This window comes from Cryptomeria japonica, chromosome 3 (genome assembly GCF_030272615.1).
Source record: "Cryptomeria japonica chromosome 3, Sugi_1.0, whole genome shotgun sequence".
In the NCBI taxonomy this organism is placed as follows: Eukaryota; Viridiplantae; Streptophyta; class Pinopsida; order Cupressales; family Cupressaceae; genus Cryptomeria; species Cryptomeria japonica.
The window spans coordinates 393,087,090-393,107,755 of NC_081407.1; the positions used below are offsets into that span (position 1 = coordinate 393,087,090).

Here is a 20,666-nt window from a genome sequence, read left to right on the forward strand (position 1 = left end):
AAATCTATGGAACAAAGCAAGGAAAGAAGGAGACCGTACGGGCGTATGGCCGCCGGCTGAAGGAATTAGTCGGAAAGATGGAAAGCCAACCGGCTGATGGCTTAAAAAAGCGGTGGTTTGTCGAGGGTTTGAACCCTAAGCTACGACGAAAGATGAAAATTGTGCCTCCGACATCCTACGATGATGCATACAACCAAGCCATGGACTTGGAAAGTGAAAATAAGACGGCCAAAAAGAAGAAGAATAGATCTTCGTCATCCTCTGAAGATGATACGTCGGAAGAGGAGAGTAGCAGTGATGAGAAGCCGAAGAAGAAAGTCACGGCCCTTCAGAAGGATATGGAACGGATGTTAAAAGAGTTTAAGACAATGAAGGGGACCACAAGCAAGGAGGACGAACTGTGGTGCACGGATTGTAAGGAGAGCGGCCACACAAAGGGTGCCTGTCCCAAGAAGGCATTCTGTGACATCTGCCAGATCATGGGACATTCTACGAAGGAATGCCCATACAATCTGAAGGCACGTAACCAGCAAGTGCTCTTTGCCCAGGAGCAGCCCTCCACATCGGATTCAAACAATAATGCATCTTCCGGAGGCTACTGAGGAAACCGACGAGGCGGACGGGGGAATAATAATAATTCCACCAGAAACAGGGTCCAATACGATGCGAAGGGACGCCCGATGATCCAATGTAGGGCCTGTAATCAGTGGAGGCACTTCGCCCGTGATTGCACGAAGGAAGCCACCCCTCAGCACCTCTGCCGTTGGTGTGGGCCAGGCGACCATGAGGACGCAAATTGCCCACAGGCAGGGGTTAATCTCCTCAACATTGAGAAGGCTGAGAAGACTGGTGAGAAAGAAGTACTGGCGATCACCCGCGCCCAGACGAAAAAAGCCACTTATCCCGACCCCCGTACGGAGAAGGAGAGATTACGGGAGGCAAAGGCCAATATTGAACGTGAGATGACGACCAAACGACGGGACAACGAGGTGGCGAGTACATCATCCCGTACGAAAGCGGAAAATAACATCATTGGGCAAATCTTGCAGATGGAGGTGCCGATAAAGGTAAAAGACCTTCTAGACTCTATGCCACAATTGAGGACTGCCATCCTCACCAATGTGCAAAGCACCGCATCGTCGAGTGCACCACAGGTACGGGTTCCCGCCACCGCATCGTCGAGTGCACCACAGGGATGGGTTCCCGCCACCGCTTCGAAGAGTGCACCACAGGTGGAGGTTTCCGTTAGCCCTTCGACTGACCCGATGTTACTAGCCTTGAGCAGTGGTAGACACCCAGCTGTGGTAGAAATGGGTATCCATGGGACCATTCTGAAGGACACCATTGTGGACGGGGGATCTGGGGTGAATGTACTACCAGAAGAAACATGGAAGTGGCTGGGGAAGCCCACCCTATGGCCACCCACATTCAACCTGGTGGGAGCGGACCAACACGGCATTAAGCCACTCGGCCTGTTGATGGCCCAGCAAGTGACGATTGGTACACAACCATTCTTGTTAGATTTCGTGGTTATTCCCTCGAAGAAGAAAGGCTATGACGCCATCCTGGGGAGAGCGTGGTTGATCAACGCGAGGGTAAACCACAACTGGAAGAAAAATACACTTTCCATGGAGAAGGGAGGGCGGAAATATACCATTGACCTACACACCCAAGATGTCGGCGAAGAGCTCGCCTCTTCAAACTCGGACTCAGAGGACTCTAATAAAAGGGAAGGGGGTCCCGATGAAAGCAAGGGCAAGAACGCGATGGAGCCGAACAGTGAAGGGGTGCTCGAATTGGAGGGATGTTCTGAAGATGAGGTATGCTCACTTAACGGGCTCTTCCACTGGCAAATGGAGGATTACGAAATGTTCCAAAGCTATAGGCTCGAAGTAGAGGAACCAGAGCAACCAACAGAGGTGTACCTGCCAGAATACAAAGAATATTGGAAGGGAGACGCCCCAAATCCTGGCGACGTAGATAATCCGAAGAGTGTTGGCCACGATTGGAACCTTGTATGGAAGACCGCAGTCTTCAAAATCTTTATTATTCTTCTTCTTCTTATGTACGGGAAGGAGACCGTGGTCCCTGTAAAATTTGTGGTTCCAGGTCTTCGGATGGCCATTGAAAATAGACTTGCCACCAACGGGCCCAAATTGAAACCCTACCACGCGAAGCGCGCAGGGGACCCGAGAGGCCGGACGGACACCCGAGAGCCCAAAGGGGGACCCGAGAGGATGGAAGGGGACCTAAGAGGTCGGGCAAGCGACTCGAGAGGCACGGGACAAAAGCAGGAGACTTTTGGGCAAGGACAACCGAGAAGGATGAAGAGCGATCCCAGAGACAGGGGACCCGAGCCGAAGACTCTCTAGACAACTTAAAAAGAAAAAAAAAAAAAAAAAAAAAGGAGAGAGAAAAAAATCGCACGATCGTACGACAGCGACCGTACGGTCAAAAAAAAAGAGGAGAAAAAAAAGGCCACCGTACGATGGAACCACCGTGCGGTGAAACCACCGACGGTGGAACCATCGTGCGGTGGGAGCCACCGAAGGCCGCGCAAAACGGATAAAACGCCGCACGAAGACACCGCCGCGCAAGGGAAAAAAAGGAATGCCGCACACCGAGGATAGGAGGAAGCCACCACGCCGCACACCGCACAGCACCGGACACCGCGGGGCGCGAAGGAAAAGGCACCGGACACCGCGAGGCGCGAAGGGTAAAGGAAAAGACCCCGCACACCGTCGAAGGCACATCACCAGCCAGGGAAAGGGACGCACCGCACAATCAACACACACAACAAGGGTTACGCACACCAACACGTAGCAGCCGCAAAAGGAAAAAGAAAAAAAGAGACCAAGCCCGCACAATCCACACAGCCACGTAAGGGCAAAACGACTGCCACAGGTAGACCAAGCAGCCGCACGATTGGAGGTGCCAGTGCTGTTGTTGACCGGAGGTGTGTCCGTATGATAAGAAGGGTGTCGACCGCACGATTGGAGGTGCTAGTGCTGTTGGTGACCGTACAGGGAGGTTGTATGGCCGGGGTGCCATCGGGGACATTAAAATGCCAAAAAAAAAAACAAAAAAAAAACGACGACGACCAGATTTAAAATGATTTGCTTGAGTTTGAAGCTAGGACACTGGAAATTCAGAGTGGAAAAGAAGGGTTTTTTGCATCTTAAAATTGGGTTTTTTTTTGGACTTTCGTAGGGTTCTGAGGGTTGTAAATTGGTGTTGGCGGCGGGGGCGTTGCCCCTCGACCCCGCCCTGTACTGCGACAGGGAGCGCACCTGGGGCGCTGCCCCTCGACCCCGCTGGGGGCGTTGCCCCCAAACCCCCAGTTTATTTTGAGCTATAGAAGACCACGAGAAGTGTTGTGGTTGTCCGTATTGTGAGAAAGAAGCCCGCAGCTAAGCCCTAGCGGGAGGCGGATTTGGAGGTTGGGAACAAACAGAGTTCGAGGGAAGGCATTGCAGGTCCGCGCAGTTGTATGCCACCAGGGAGTTATTCAGTTCAGTTTTTAGCCTTTGGGGAGTGTGATGGAGGATTTCAGGTGTCTCCTAGCATTTGTGCTAGCAGGTTGTGGCCACCTCCAGGCAGGATAGGTACGCTTTGAGGAACTCGGAGTATGTCTCGGTTGGACGTGAGGTTGCCTTGGTGGATGCACAGAGGGCTCGGGAGGAGCTGACCACCAGGTTGGAGGCAATAGTCTCGTGAGACTTAGTTCAGCGTACCCAGGAGTTGGATGCCGGGAGAGCAGCACGGGTGGCTATCGAGGACAAATTGGCTAGGGAGATAGTATCAATTGAGTAGCAGTTGGTGGAAGCTGAGACTGAAAAACATGTTTTGCAGACACGTTTGGGTTAGGCACAGGAGGACTGTGATGGCAAAGGAAGCAATATTGGTGAAATCCGCACTTGAGCATCGGATGGTCGCAGAAAAGGGTTTTCAGGCAAGGACGCAGCAAGTGTATAAGATCCAGGCCCGACTGGCGTCAGTAGTTCCTACCGTTCATCTCTATTTTGTATTAAGTCGTCGGAGTCGACTTCTTTTCTTGGGGGGGATGATGTTGACGGGAATAATCATTATGTTATATTATGTTTATGTTGTCGTCGGTAATAATGAGTTACAGTGGTCAGTTAGTTAGCCGACGGGTAGGTAGTTGGAGTCGCGAGGGTTGTGTCGCACCCCTTCGGGTATTATATATTGTGTACCTTTTCTTCGAAGTAGGATCATGTTAGTCGTGTCAGATGTAATGTTATAAGCACTTATTGTACATGGACTGTGGAATTAATATAGAGGCTGGTTATTTAATATATTTCCATTATGTTCTGTGCATTTACGTTCTGCATTTAACCGTTTACCCGAGAGGGCAAACACTAGCTGCCTACACTTCTTGATCCTTGTATCTTTGGCCTAATAGAAGAAGAGCTCCCCATATCTCCTTTTGACCTTGTAGAACTGAAAACTAGGTTTGGGGCTGTCATAGCTTTTGCTGTTTTCTTTTCTTCTACTTTCCTTTGCTCATATGCCATAAGGATTGCTTTCACGTCCTTCGCAACCTCTAGACTAGCCACTGAACATGGCATAACTTCTTGGCAAGGGATCCATGCAAGGTGATATTTGAATTGATTTATGCCACGGGCCATACTCTTATTACGATGGGTACAAATAACCTCTCCTTTGTGCCACACCTGGTGTTCCATGTTTCCAACAAGGATCGCTTGGTTTACCACCAGTTCTATTTTCTGAAACCATATTCCTTTTAGAAAAATAAAAATCAAAGCTAGCAAAAAGGAGACAACATGAATAAATTAGTAATACCCTCGCTAGTAGCCCAATTTTTTTTTTAAATGATGCATTTAAGATTTCTAAGATCAATGATTCAATAGAATGTTGGTTGTGGAAAATTATGTAGATTTTAAAAATGACTTGCAAGCTTGAATTTTCATATTCATAATTGTGCAAATTATAAATGTGAAGATTCAAGCATGCAGGTCGTTTAACATTTGAATTTATTCATATTGAAACTTTAAATGACCTATAGGTTTGAATTTTCATAATTTTAATTGTGAAAATTCAAGCGTGTAGGTTGTTTGATAGAATAGTGATTGTGGAGATTGAAAATTATATGAATTTTTTAAATTTTGTTCATATTGCAAATTTAAATAATTTGGAGGCTTGAATTTTCATAGTTATCATTGTGAAAATTCAAGCATGTAGGTTGTTTAAATGAAATTGTGTTTATGTTGAATCTTTAAACAACTTGTAGGATTGAATAATAATTGTTAAAATTTCAAACTTTCATACTCGAGCATTGGAAAGAATCAAAGGATATTAAATTGTAGAAAGAGAATTCATAGCCTATAAATCATTTGAACTTGACAAATTTTCTAAATAAAATTTCTGATTAAAAGCCAAAAAAGTGAGAATTTTTGTTGTAACATAGTTTGCATAAATTATTAATATTAATATTAATTAAAAAGATTAATAGTTATGCATATTAATATTAATTTTAATATTTTGTTATTATTTTTAAGTTCTTATAATATTATATATTATAATTAATTTAACTAAATATTGTATAAAGCTTATAAATATTATTATACATTAAAAATATTAAGAAATATAAAATATGTATATTATGTCTTATATTCGTGATTTTTGGCTCCAATTTTTATTTATTTTTATATGACAAACCCAAAACAAATCTAACCCCAAATTTTTTTTTTGACCTAACTTATGTACTAAACCCTCAGACCTAAACCCCTAAACCCATACCAGGTTTGGGAACTGAGGATAAAAAATGGAATTTGCATGACAAAAACAAAAATTAAGTAAATATTCCATTTTTTTAACTACAAGACAAGAATTTTTTTTAACATGTATTTAGACAAGTCTTTAACACAAAAATTGTTATTTTTCCTCTTAACTCATGTGCTTTTTAGGTAAAAATCACAAGTTTTACTAAAACGCATTGGCAAGTAGCTCGTTGGGCTATCCAGCTTGCCAGTACTCGCAAGTTTTGTGATAACCTAACGAGTTTTGCAACTATGGTAAAGACATAAGCTTATGTCTTTGGCAAGCTAGCTATACTTATTGTCACTTCAACATTCTGCTATATAGATAAGCCACAAAAAAAAATTTCTTATATGTAGATGAACTTTGTTTTGCCCAAGTCCATATTTTGCAATAGAGATGCTAAATTCTTGGGTGTGTTTTGGATTACTTTCTAGGGGAAGATGGACGCTAAGTTGTAGCACTCCATTTACACATAGCTGGAGGAACCCAACATTGGTGCAGGTTTTGATGTGGAAAAGTTGGGGAGTTCAATATTTGGGATTAAAGCTTGGCCTACATTCAGCACTTAGGAAATAGGAATGTCCACAATTCCATTGTGTATCGCCATGTGTGGCCTATTTTGTCTATTTTCCTCCAATTTCATTTGATGTTTTGCATGAACCACAAGATGCCTTTTGTATGATTAAGCAAGCTGGGTCAGAAGCCATTCTGGTTATCAAGTATATTGAAAGGATCAGATAGATATGCAAATTGTAATTACCAACTCATGCACAAAGCTAGTATGACCAACATTGAGAGGGGCCTTAATTTTAAGGTTGGGGGCATTAGCTGACTTGAGCGAGGGTAGGCTTTAGGGACAAGTGAGAAAGCGTAAGGCCATTGCACTTCTTGGCAATTTAACACGGAGCAGCAGGTTATGGACTATGCATTCAAGCTCAAGCTGCACTCACATGCATATGTATTGAAATGCATGTTGATTGCTTCAAACTTTTTGAACTGTCCATGTTGGGTGAACAAGATATGGACAAAATTTTCCTTCAATAGAGGACTTCTCATCAATTTCCCAAGAAAATTTGACCTAGGATACAATATGGCAGTGGAAGATCAGATCCACTTGCAGAAGAGAGCAAAAATATTTGCAGGTTGGTCCCATGGGAAAATTTCCAAGCAATGAAAAATTGTACTTTAAGGAGAAGGTGGAGTTGATTACTTTTCTTCTAGCTTTCAAGGGAGCACAAGGTTTTCCATTGGGGATTTATAATCTAAAAAAATCTTCCCATACAATTGTACTAGAGATCTGATATCCATTTCATCTGACTTGAGTGGAAATGACTAGAAACAACCATGTTATGACAAATTTCACTAAAAGAGAAACAAATTGATTGCCGGTTCAGGCTTTAATCAAGCAGAAAAACTAATGTACCACAAGGGGGGTTCCTGGGTAGATTCCTGATGATATGAGCAGTAGCAGGGCCTGAAAGCTTATAGGAACCCACGATAATGCATTCTTGCAACCCGTGACTGTACAGGGATGTTCTGCAGTCCATAGAGGTATCCTGCTTGATGTGGAGATTGCATGGCCTGGTTTCTTTGGCAATGTAGCTGATGAGTGATGAGCTGAGGTGGAAGATGAAGTGGTTTACAGAGTCTGAAGGGTCCTAGAATAACACTGATTGTGAGGAGATGGTCTGGATGAATGTGAACAGTGAGTATTAGTCTTCAGTTCTCTAATCTCAATATGCAATGGTTCTTTTGGCAACTTCCAGCAATAGTGAAGAATCTTGAGCAGAGTTTGAGAAGAACAAAGAAGAGATGTCTGCATGACCTAGAGAGACAAGTGTCCCTACAATACTGTATTCTTTTGCTTTCATGTTGTGGGTTTTGAACTAAAGTTTATGACACTAGGCTTTTATATGGAAAATAATTTATATTTTTTGGTTAATGTGTTAAATTTACTGTGATCTCCAATAGAAGAAGGGACAAGCTTTAAAGATCTATGTGATTTAGTATGAGGCCCAGCCTCAATAGCAGGATGAGCAAGTTTCAAAAATTTTGTAATACTTAAACATTTGTTACTTTGTTGATTAGCTTTAAAGTCTAGTTTTACGATTATTCAGAACTAGGTTTACCATGCTGGAGGAAATTTAAATCGATCACAATGTGTATACATTTCTTTAAGATGTGTGGAAATCATTTCTTCTGTATTTATGATAATATTTACTCAAAATGTACTATCGAGTTTTGACAGGATTACTTTTTAAGAATTATAGTTTGGTTGGCTGTTGTTTTAGGTGTTAAAAACTCTTGTTCATTTTGGAGCCCCAGCATCCATCTTGATTGATGGGAAACCACACTTGGGAACTGACAGATTGATACGCATTCTACTCAATTTTCGGCAACATTTACAAGATTTGGGAGTACGTTTCGTTAACCTTAGTCCAATGGAAAATGTATATTGCATGATTAAATTATGAATCTTTTTAGCATGCGACCGTTTCGACATTCTTGATGATAAGAGACGACAATTAATCCATGCAGGTTCAGATAATGTTTGGAACTCGAATGGACGACCTCCTAGTGACAAGAGAACAAGTTATAGGAGTTCAAGTTTCTGATGCAGGAGGCAATAACCAGACCAATACACAAAAGTTGGGATCTGATGCTGTTATTCTTGCAGTTGGACATTCTGCTCGTGATGTATATGAAAGGCTTCTTGAGCGGAATGTACTTTTGATGCCAAAAGATTTTGCTGTGAGTTGTATTCTTTCTCCTTCCTGTGTGAGTGTAGAAAACTAATTTGTAAAATAGCGTCCTGCACTCATACAAATAATGTAGATGCCTGCAAGAATGTAAGTTTTTCATGGCTGTCTTTTCATGTTTGAAATTATGGTGCAATCATGGTAGGTTCTAAAGAAGTGAATTTTCCAAGATGCATCCTAGATAGGATTTCTGTTTGAGAGAAGCTAGTTGAAAAATTATTCCTGGAATAATAATGGCATTATTTTATAATCTTTGAACATTTCTGGGAAGGCTCCTTAAACTATATAGTCTATTTTACATCTCAGATTTTTCATTCTTTTGCTCTATTAAATGTCTTTTAAAAAATGTAGCTATATTCTGCCTATTACAAAGTGGCAAGTAGTCATGATTTCACCACACAATTATTTTTTATTTTCTTCTGAATTTTCAACTTAATAACCACTTTGTTAGTTCAGGAGATTTGTTAGCTTTCCTCTTGTAATATTCACATTTTGACATTTCATGTTTCTTTATATTACATTTTATAGAGCAACTGTGCAATGTAGTGTCCTATTTGTTGTGACGTTTTCACACATCGCCCCATTGCAAATGGGGACCCCCTACTTTTTAGGCCTTTCTGGTCTTTTGGCTTTGTTCTTGGGTCTTTTCGCTGCAGTCTCATCAGTCTCTTTGCTTTGCGAGTGTTTGGGGGTCATTTTGATTAAGCCTGCTTTTCGTTTGAGCAAATTTGGCTAAGTCTAGGGCTCATTTTGTCAATTTTAGGGTTTTTGCCTTTAGTCCTAGATTTTAGGGGTTTCCTTTTAGGGTTTTCGAAAACTTAATATTGCATTGGAATCAGGACCCCCTAAGGAACCTATACATGAAATTTGAGCGAATTCTGAGCACTTACTTTTTATAGTATGTCTATTTTTAGTAAGTTTCACTATAAATAACATGGATAGTAAGATATATATGGGTGTGAAGTTTGGGGTAGCAGCACCTCGGCAAGAAAGTGCAAACAGATAGAGAGATTACAAAAACATTTAATCACACATAGCCTCAAGATTAAATCTATTGTTCCTTATGAGATTGTTCTAGCCGACGTCGGGGCTTTCCCTGTTGAAGTGTTAGCTATGTTTCGGTTGATAAGCTATCTAAGAAGATTAGATAACATAGAGACTCATTGGTGGCCAAAAATGGCAGCTAGTGAAAAATTAGATAGGAGAAAGAGCACATGGATGAAGCAAAACGTCAAATGGATGAGCAAGTGGGGTATTAGCATAAGTGAATGTCCAAATCACAATGGGGAAATAAAAAAGTACATGCAAGGAAAATTCAAAGAAAGCATGTGGAAAGGGTCACTTGGGAGGAAAAAGGTCGAACATTTTAACCCTACATATGACCATACATAAAAGACCTATATAGGAGTGGAAATAAAATGGAAAGCAAAAATGCTAATCGCTCAGATAAGAACAAGTTTGCACCAGCTTAGATGTGAGACCGGAAGATGGATGATACCCAAAGAGGAGTGGGCAGATATATGGTGTAGATATTGCACTCAAGAAGCGGTTGACACAGCATGGCATTACATCATGGATTGTTCAACTTACAAGGACATCCAGATCAATTATATTGAGACATTAAAAGGGGACAACTTGGGTGATTTGTTCGAAGAAGAGAAGATAATAAGGTTTGCAGATTTTTTGGGCAAGACATATAGTAGAAGATCCAAGATGTAGAAAGATAAGGAAATATAGGTGTTGTGTTTTGGATATATAGGTTTTCTTCGTTGGCTATCTGTGGGTCCCATAGGCTTCTTGGCCTCATGGACGTGATTAAAAACATTCATTCATTCATTCATTGCCCCTCGGATTGATCTAATTTTGCCCAAAATAAAACTTAGTATTTTTAGTAGGTGCTTTCCTGACCTGTTTTGTCCAAACCCTAACATTTTGAAACACTTACTATTTGGGAAAATCTATTTTGGTAGGTTCATCCCTGAAGACGCTGAAGACTGAACGTTCCTGAAGATCATTTCTAAAATCCGGAAGGCAGACAAGTTGGATCAAACCTATTCTAGAAATGGAAAGCATACAAAATCATGTAAGTATGGAAATTCGCATCAATCCACAAATGTCATCTTGATCCGGAACTGGCCTGAAATTTGGCTATCTGAAAATTTAAAAGATCTTCTAAAACTTAGAATTTGCATTATAATTCCTAGAGATCTGAAACCACTCTCAAACATCCTGCCAATATATACATGAAATATAACTTAAAGTATACTTAAATGTTCTATTTCATGTATATATCTTGATGAAGAGAATGAGGAAAACATCATGAAAATCCTTCCCCAAGTCAATTCAGCGCCCAAGTTTGGGAAAGGGCGCTAAAACAAGGTGCCCAAGGAAAGCATGGAAATGTTGAAATTCCACCAACAAAGCAAATTAGTGCCCAAGAGGTGGATAGGGTGCCAAATAGAGTTGAGTGTGAAAAAATGGAAAACAATGAAATTCCTTCCCAATGTGCAAATGGCGCCCATGGAGAGAGTAGGGCGCTAAAAGGGAGTGTTCTTGGAAAACATGGAAAATGAAAATTCCACCATCAAGCCATTCTAGCACCCAAGGAAGATAGGGGGCACTAGAAGAAGGGGGTCAAGGAAAACTCCAAATTTGCCATATTCCTCTATCAAGTGGAAATAGCGCACATGGATGGAGAAGAGCTCCAAAATCACCACGGCAGGGATAAACACTTCAAGATGAAATTTCCTCCATCAAAGTCAAGATTCCATGCCCAGTCAAGAAGTTGAAGAGAAATTTTCTAAGGCATGGAAATAATGAAATTCCTTCACCAAGCTGGATTCCACGTTCAAGTCAAAGATTGAAGAGAAATTGTCTAAGAAATGAAAATCCAAGGGTCAAGGAGGAATGGAAAAGTAGAAATCCCCTTGGGAATTTTTTAGAAAAATCCATTTTTAGACACCAAATCTCGTCTTAATTTCAAAATTTATGCAGATTTGGATTGGTAGGAGAATTTTCTCTCTCCTTGACCAAAACCCTAATTTTGTGGAAGATCCCTAAAAAATAGGAGATGGTGGAAAATTGTTGAAAATCTCCTCCAAAGGAAGAAAAGTTCGAAAAACTTCAAGAAAATTCTTCATGGATCAAATTCTTCTCTCTTGAAGTTTTCTCTCTCCAGGGGTTTCTCGCCAAGTGGCAGTTGGATCAGCACATGTTGAGTCAATGGAGCATCTTCTGCATGCAGCCGTCACGTGAAGGCATATTGGCGATGCATTTATTGTTGGAATATTTTGACTAAGCGGCGGCCCGATCAGTGCATGTTGAGTGCATGAAGAATCTTTTGCATGCAACCGCCATATTTATGGTTTTATGACAGATTCCTTCCGCATGCAGCCACCATATTTATGGTTTTATGACAGATTCCTTCTGCATGTCGCTGTCACATGAAGGAATGATAACCATTTATTTCTACATGGGGAATATTCATTGTATGTTGGGCAAATTTGATGTAATGGGGTGCATTTAATGCACGAATGGGTGCCATTTTTGGGCTCATTTGAATTGATTGTATATGGGTTTCATGATGGGTAATTAATTGCTAATTCCCATCTTGTTGCATCATCTGTGGGGAATCTTATAGGGAAAACCCTAATTAGGATTTTGCATATAATCATGGCCTGAGGCCTATATAAAGGGGTGACCCCCTCATTTGTAAAAGAGGAGGGAGACTTGTATGAAATTGTTGCGATAAGTTTTGAGATAATAACAGTGAAACATTGTTCTCTGATGGTGTCCACTTAAGTTTTGTTTTCAAGACTTGCATGGTTTCACCTTCCTCACTTAGAGTAGAATTTTATTTTCTCAGTTGTTAGATAAAGTGCTTTGATTTCAATGGAGAATGTAATGGTGTTTAATGAATTTCCATGGTTCATACTTTTTGCATCTTGCTGATTGTAAGTTGCAGTGTAAAGTTAGCCTGAACCCCCAAATTTATGCTAAGTTCGATTGTGAATAGTCGTTTGGATTGTGCCTTGTTGGGTATTTAAATGCACTTTCTCAATGTGAAAATCCTTCAACATCCTCAGAAGATTGCGCCGGTTCTTGCGGAGTTGTAGTTAAACTTGGTGAAGCAGAGCTTGATTTATCTGGAATTTGTCCACCAGAGCACTATTCATTGATATCATTGCCCTTAGGAGTAGATTTAGATCCTTCTAAACCCTTTCCCTTTTATCTTCAATTCATTTTAGTTCGTTTGAAGCATAAATATCGCATAATTGCCATATCCGATGATGGAGTTCCAACCACGACAAAGAAGTGAAAGAATGATCCAAACGTAAGGCCCCTTGGATTACCAACAATCACATTTGCCAACTGAGTCACGTTCGTTGCATGAAGGAACCTTGGAATTAGCCTTTTGAACTTTCCGCAATCTTAGCTTACGGTTAAACTTTGATCAAGAGAGAGTGAAGTGACCATTGGTAACTTTATTCTGTGTTCGACGCTGTCATAAAAAACACATCAACACTATTAAGGGAGGCTATATTATAATTGATAGTCTTCTGTTCATTTCAACACCTACAAATGCCCCCATTTTCCGAATGAGTCATTTATCGAAGACCGTTAACCTATTTTATTCTTGTAGACTAAGCTTGGTATTTTAAGGGAATAATTAATTAATAAATTTTAAATAGTTGTAAGCTTCTTAGGATTATTTATACTTAATTTTGTCCTCATTTTTGGATTCTAAAAAAATGTGACAACCCCTACAAATATTTGCCTAAAAAGTGTCATTTTTGTCTCCAAGGCACGTTTTACGAGGTACAAAACTCACATTTGATAGTGTCAAATCATTGGGGGTGTCTTTTCTATCATTGTCCAAGTTTTGGTGAGTTTTGGTCTTCCTTTTCCTAGCTTTCTGTGCAATTTCGGGTTTCAAAACAGTCACTACAGGTTGAAAAATTCTCTATGGCACGCTTCCCGAGGCATAATTTCGCCTAATCCTTGGACTGGCTTAATCCTCAGTCCATCCTCGAACCATGTTTCAAATTTCATCGCATTCTAGGTTCGTTCACTATGCCTTTCCTTCAATTTCGGGTTTTTTCTCCTTGACTGCAGGTGGGAAATTTTCCTTGAATTGCAAGTTTTAATGATTTCCTTTTTTTTGGTCTTTGTAGGGAAATATTTGGCTCATTACAAGTGCACTTTTTTGAAAAAAGAACTTGTAACTTACTTTTTATTTCCCCCTTGATGCTTTTTGGCTTTTTAAGTTAAAATAGGATTTTTTTGGATAAGTTACAAATAAACCTGTAATTCTTTTTTAAAACCCCTACTTTAATGTCTTTTGCTTGTAATAGGGATTTTAAACCCCTATTACATATGTGCAAGTTATTAAAACTTGTTGTAGGGATTTTATTTTCCCTTTACAAGTAATTTTAAACTTGCACATATCTCTCCAAAACCCAATTTTGCCTAGAAATGAAATAAAGTGACATTTTAAATTTGCTATTTTGCCCAAAAAACCCGATTTTCTCCATAAAGTGCAAACTAGGGAATTTTAACTTGTAATTGCATTTTTAAAACCCGATTTTGCCTTGTTGATGGAAAAAGTGACATTTTAAACTTGCAATTGGATTTCTAAATCCCAATTTTGCCTTGTTGAGAGAAAAGTAACATTTTAAACTTGTTGTTTGCTCTCAAAAACCCAATTTTTCTTATTGCATGCAATTTTAAACTTGTTGTTCTTTCCCAAAAACCTGACCAGCAATATTGGTGGATTTTGTTGACAATTTCCACCGATTTTTGTGGAGAAATCTTAGGAGGAGGAAGGCATTTTGGATTCCTTGCTATTTTCATGCATTTCCAACTCTCTTCATGCCATTTGGAAGACATTATCGCTGGTTTTATGGGGTTTTAACAGCAAAAACGTTTTTGAAAAATGCCACAATTTGCCTCATTCAAGTGCCATGAATCTTGTCTTTCCTAAATCGTTTTGGCTTGTCTTGCCTAGGCATGGATGTTGGGTGCTTTACTTGACCGATTCTTCATGCTTTTAATGGGCATTTTGATACATATGGCGTTTTTTCAAAAACGTGGCTAGGGTTTGAATCTTCTTCATTTATCTATAAGAGATTCTTTCTCCTCATGATAGTTATATGTGTTGTTTTGTTCTTGCCTAAAATCGCCTTTGTGAGAGATTTTCCTCTTTGTTCCAAGTTTGCAAAGCAATTTGTGAATTGCATTGTTCTTCCCCATTTTCCCTTTTTACTTGTATTCGGGATTTTAAATCCCGATTACAAGTTGAATGAAAATAATTGATCTTCCCAAAATCCTTCCATTTTAATCCATTCATAACCATCCGCACTTGTTGTTTTTGGTCATAAGCTTCATTTCCCTCATATCAAGATCCCTATTCCCACCATTTCATCCACTCATTTCACACCTTCATTCATTTATCCCATTTAAAGTCTACCTGCAATCAGCCATCTAGAACCAAAGCTAAAGCTGCTAGGCTTCTAGAAGGCAAATTGCAGCCGTTGGATGCAATCAATCCTGACCACTGGTTCAAATTGTAAAATCTATAAAAGGCCAATGCCTCTCTTTTGTAAAGGGTTAGATTCTAGATGTAATGTCCCCTTCTCCCTAGTACTCAAACATCCGCAGAGTTTGGCCTATTATTTGACCTTCGTAGGCCAAGGAGTTGAGGAGAGGGTCGTTTGGCAGTTACTTGTGGCTTCACATATTATTTTACATGGTTTTATGTTGAGATAATGAGTTCTCAGGTATGATGTCACGTGTGCACTTTATATTATAATAATATTTTAATATTACCTAAAGTGCAATTATTAATTATTTAAAGGGGAGCAATTAAATATTATTTTATTATAAAGGAGTCTTCTAGAAGGGAGGCCAATTCATGTATGAAAAAGAATAAATAGGGGAGAAGCCTCATGGATTGATCATCGGTTATTTGACATCTCTTCTTGTGTTAAGAATTGTGGAGCCAAGGGTTTCTGCAGATTATTGGTCATTAGGAACGATACCTCCCTTTGATTCGCATAACTGAGGTGGTGAGAGATCTACCGAAGGGTTGCAAATTGAGAGTGAAGGATACCTCAATCCTTCATACTTGAGTTTATTGTGAATTCATGGCAGCATCATGGTAGACGATTTGGAGAGAGCTTCAGCTCATTGCTATATTTGACATCAATGTGCATCAATATATTAAGGAAGGCAAGGCGATTTCCCTAGGAGCATTTTGGAAGTGAATTGAGGTGGTTACAAGTTATATATCAGGTCTGAAGCAAGTTTGAAACAGACATACCATCCCACGATTTTGCTCTTACCAACACTTTGGTGCATCGATTCCATCCCTTGATTAGAGCGCTCACTTTGGAAAAGTCCAACGATGATGTTTGAGGCTTGAAAGGAGCTGTATCTCCTGATATTAATTTATTATTATCATTTGCATCAAAACAGGGGCGGTTTTGAAGAGAGGTTCGATTTGGCAAGGGGAGAGCTCATAGTGAAGTGATATTGCTTGCTTCTTCAACAACACACCTAGGCACTTCATCCAGGTTCTCTTTGGCACTGTTTACATTGAGTTTTCAGTAATATATGTATGAATTCATGACTGCCATTGTTACTCAGAAATTCTGAAAACTATTATGTTGTAAGCCAAGAGTCTTGGCCACTGTTTAGACATTTTGTAATCCATCTATTGTCTTAAATAATAAGGAGGAATAAGGTTGCATACAATTCTTATGTTGTTGCTTCAATCTTCTAGTTGCATGCCAATTGTTTGTAAAAATACCAGTCTGCTGTAGGTGTGCATTTCTTGCATTTAATTCATGTATTTGCATCAGAAAAACACAAAAACAATTGCATATTCATCTTAGGAGGTTGTCTTGATGATTTAGTAGCTTTTGCAAACCATAATATCATTGCCAATTGAAGTTAATAATCTTGAAGTAAGTCTGAAGTCTTATATCAGTCATATGCCAAGTTAATTTGCATAACACGCAGAATTATACAACTGTCCAAAACCGCATAACACACACGTTATACAGTCTGAAAACTAGAACAGCAGGCTATCAGACAATTGCTTGTTAATTTTCCCTACACTTTCAGTCATATAACAATAGGGGATATTACACTAGATTTTCTAGATAGTTAGGTTTAGAAGTTAGGCAGTTTGCAAATTAGGAGTAGAATAGGACTGCTGGAAAGAAGTTGGTGTAATGGCAGTTGAAGCAAATATATGAACATTGAAATATGGTGTTTGTGACTTTGTTCTCTTCTGTTTGCATGGTTTCTTTTCATCAGATTGTCTAGTTAGAGTTCAGTGGTTTTAATGGTGAAGTGTGAAGGTATTTGATGTGATTTTAGGTTCATACCATTGGGGGCTTGTTGATTGTAAGTCACCGTGTATGGTTAGTCTGAACCTCATCATTGTGCTTAGTTCAACTGTAGGTGTTTGTCTCAGGCTGTGTCAGAATTGGGTGCTTGAATGAGTACCTCCAATTTGAAAATCTTTCATTCCCTTGGAGCTTGCACTATCCCTATGAAGTTGTGACTTGTGAGTATATCTCTGGTGAAGCAGGGGTTAGTTTATTTGAAACTTGTCTACCCACAACACCAGCCATTACTACCATTGTAAATAGGATCCCTAAGCCCTATCTTTTTTGCTGTTTATTTTTCCCAATTTGAGATTCAAGGCATCGTCAAATGCAAGCCAGCTTGTTGCATTCGTAAGTCCCCTTGCATTTACCAACAAAACACACCACCACTGAGTTATCCTATGCCATCAAGACCTAACAGTTGGAACTATGAGGTTGTCCCCTTTGATCATCCAAAACAGCATTAGGGATTTCCTTATTCAAGAGAGGATAGGATACTTAGGATTCTATTTTGTAGAAGTACGATTTTCGCCATCAACATGTAGTAAAGATGTGAAAATTGCAATTATTATTTGCTTCAGTGAAATTACAAGATTAACAGCTCCAGAAATTCTGTATGGCAACAATATTATGAGGTAAATATTTCAGTTGATTGTTGAAAGTCAAGATTTGTATGATATCAAAAGTCCTTTTGCTAAGAGGGTAACAATTTTGAAACTGTTAGATTTTGGTACAATCAATTTATGTGTTGTGATGTTAGATTCAGAATATGATGATCTTACTCTTAAAAAATTTCATCATTTATTTGGCACTTTTAGTATGTACCATGAGGAAAATGTTGTAACCTCAACGCAAACAATTATGTCTTCGGTTTTGATTGAAAGTGATGATATTCCTCAGCCACTATTATCAGTTTTGTTGGCTAATATGAGAAAGGATGAGCAGAAATTTTCACTGGTTGTACATGCTCTAGCTAAAAATGTTGTCAAACAGTGTGAGAAAAAGTCGAAGCCATACTTGTAAGTTGAAATTACAACTGAAGAATTTACTCTATGTAATCAGGAGGTTAAGAGTTTTGTTGCAAGAGAGGAGAGAGATGATAGCAAAAATGAACTTAGAAGACGAAAACTTTTCATCTTATGCAAAGAATCTTGGGATCCAAATCACAAATGTTGGAGCAAAGAAAAGGTAAAATGCAATGAAGATCTAGTAAAGAAGGTGATGGATGCTCCTAAGCCACAAGCTATAAAAGAAGAATAATTTTTTACTTCTATCAAACATTTTTCAAAGAATATGAAGTCATAATTTTCAACAACTCAAGAAAATTGGTTATTCTAGCTATGCAATTATTTGTCTCAATTCTTGACAACACCATTTTACTATTTTTTTTAATATTGTTGACAGCTATGTGTTTAAGCTTCTTAAGGACCTTAAGTTGTTTATGTGGCTCTACATCATGATATTACTGGTCATCTTAAATTTAATAAATTATTGTTTCAGAAAACTTTGCAGTAAATTTTTTAAATCTGGAGAGTCTCCTTAAATTAACCCCATTTTGTTTAAAGACTGCTAATCAAGATGGTGGATCTCTGAATCGCATATACTGAACCCAAAAACATATTTTTCTTTATCAAACTTATTATTACATTGGACCAATTTTTCTAGTTGTGCAAGTGCTCTTATCAATTTCATAACTACACCCAAATGTTCTAATGCATAACCTCTAGTTTTTTAAAACTTCTCACAAGCTTTCCAAGTTAAAGTTTCATTTGATGTGACTTCTAGAATGAATAGATTTTTAAAGCTTCTGCTAGAACTTCTTTTAGCTTAGACCATGATTGGACTCACGATTCTGAGACAAGTCAAGCCAAATCTGGGTATTGTTGCCTGCTAATGTTTCATTTTGATGTAAAAACTCATGCTTTTGCAAAGCATCTTTTGTGTCCATTGATATATCCCTGTTAACTTTATTACTGATGTATTAGTAAGGCGTTTGTCTTCAAGGACTATGAAGCCAGGTCTAATGATTTATTTTTAGATTGGCCGCTTTATTCTTTGTTGCATAAGTCTCCTTGCTAGAAACATATCAGCTTTTCACTTAATGGAAATTTAAATAGGTCATTATGGGTACTTATTTTGTATATAATGACAATTGTGCTGTCTCTTATGTGTTTGATATATCCTTTTCTGGTTTGAGATAGTCTAATTCCAGTTTCTACTCTGTACCTTTACATTCTTAAAGCATATTATTTGTTCTCTTTTGAATCAGGTTGGGTTCCGAGTTGAACATCCACAGGATTTAATAAATAAAATACAGGTGGGTGATGAAGAAGCTGCTTTGACTGTCTTAGTAGATTGTCTCATTTGGTAATTTTCTTGTTTTTCTTTTACATTAACATAATGAACTTCTCTTTCAGGTGAATGACAGATAAATCTAAGACAGGTTCTATCTAGTAATTAATCTTTAAATAGAAAATTTATCTAGGATGATTTAATATAATTTCTATAATTTATGGGGTGGTTGATGAACTTCATTTTTACAAACTGACCAACAGAGTAGTTATTCATCTTAATTAGCAAATACTTTTATCCATCTGACCTCATTAAGCATCAAGGGTAGTCATGGAAATATTTCTTGTATTATACTGCTCTTTATGTATATGTAAGAATAAGTAGTGGTACATTAATGGGTAAATCAATTGTACAATATTAATTTTTTGAATGATGTGTTGCTTGATGAAGAGTCTTTCTATCTTAATTGTCCTTTAGCATGTGCTTTCCTGCAGTATTCTGCGTATCCAAACATTCTTCATAATATAACTACATGTGCTGACAGTTCTCCATTACAATGAGTTCTAAAACAAATTAGTTTTTAGCCATACTAAAAAGAGTGAATGGCAACAGCAAGCCTGGACAGGAAGATTAGCAAAAGTTCCCAAACAGATACTAAACATATATGCATTATAAAAACTAATATCAGGTTGAGAGATTCTGTCTTCCAAAACTGGCTTTTCTCTACCCATGAAGCATATCCTTTTGATTCATAAGTCCAATTCATTAGCTCATCCAACAGTACCTACATAGTTCAACTTTTCCTAAAGTAGAATTATGTCTAGGACAGCATGACACAAGCCTTCTCAGTTCTACTGCCATTCTGAATTTATTTTTTAGATAAACATTTTTGGGGCTCTATTATGGGGCCCCAGCCCTTGTACTAAAAGCATGACACAAAAAACAAGCAGTAACAAAGCTGTATAAACAAACCATAAATGGGTAGAGCTGGCAACTAGAGACCAACAGCATACAATACCATAAAAAACAACAGCCAAAATCTACCATAGAGAAAGGTAAATCACAAATATCATTTTGCTAATGAAACCATAACACAAACCCACAAGATAGAACATGAATTGCATGCTCTTGTTTAGGGGAAATGAGAAAGATCACAATGGGCCACACTTGAACCACTGGAAGCAGTTTTCCATCTGTCGTATGTGCGATTGTCTACTCCTTTTCTAGAGACCTCCATTGTTTGTATTGTTGCTACAGATGGACCCATTGCTGCATCCAAACGACCAAATTTAATTACTTTGATCGCATCCACTCTCCTAACTGAGCCCACAATGTAACCAATAAATGCAGATAATGCAAATAACCTTCACTAGTGAACATGCAAACTGCCAGTAGATATTGAATGATATAATGGTTT

General features: G+C 38.8%; 1 protein-coding gene across 1 annotated transcript in view; it reads left to right on the top strand.

Moving 5' to 3' along the window:
- Positions 1 to 20,666, top strand: part of LOC131047880 (uncharacterized) — a 185,501-nt gene that overhangs the window by 143,875 nt on the left and 20,960 nt on the right. The window contains exons 5-7 of the mRNA XM_057981688.2: positions 8,094 to 8,219; positions 8,341 to 8,553; positions 19,227 to 19,274. Coding sequence (XP_057837671.2) covers positions 8,094 to 8,219; positions 8,341 to 8,553; positions 19,227 to 19,274 — 387 coding nt within the window. The remainder of the gene's footprint in view (positions 1 to 8,093; positions 8,220 to 8,340; positions 8,554 to 19,226; positions 19,275 to 20,666) is intronic.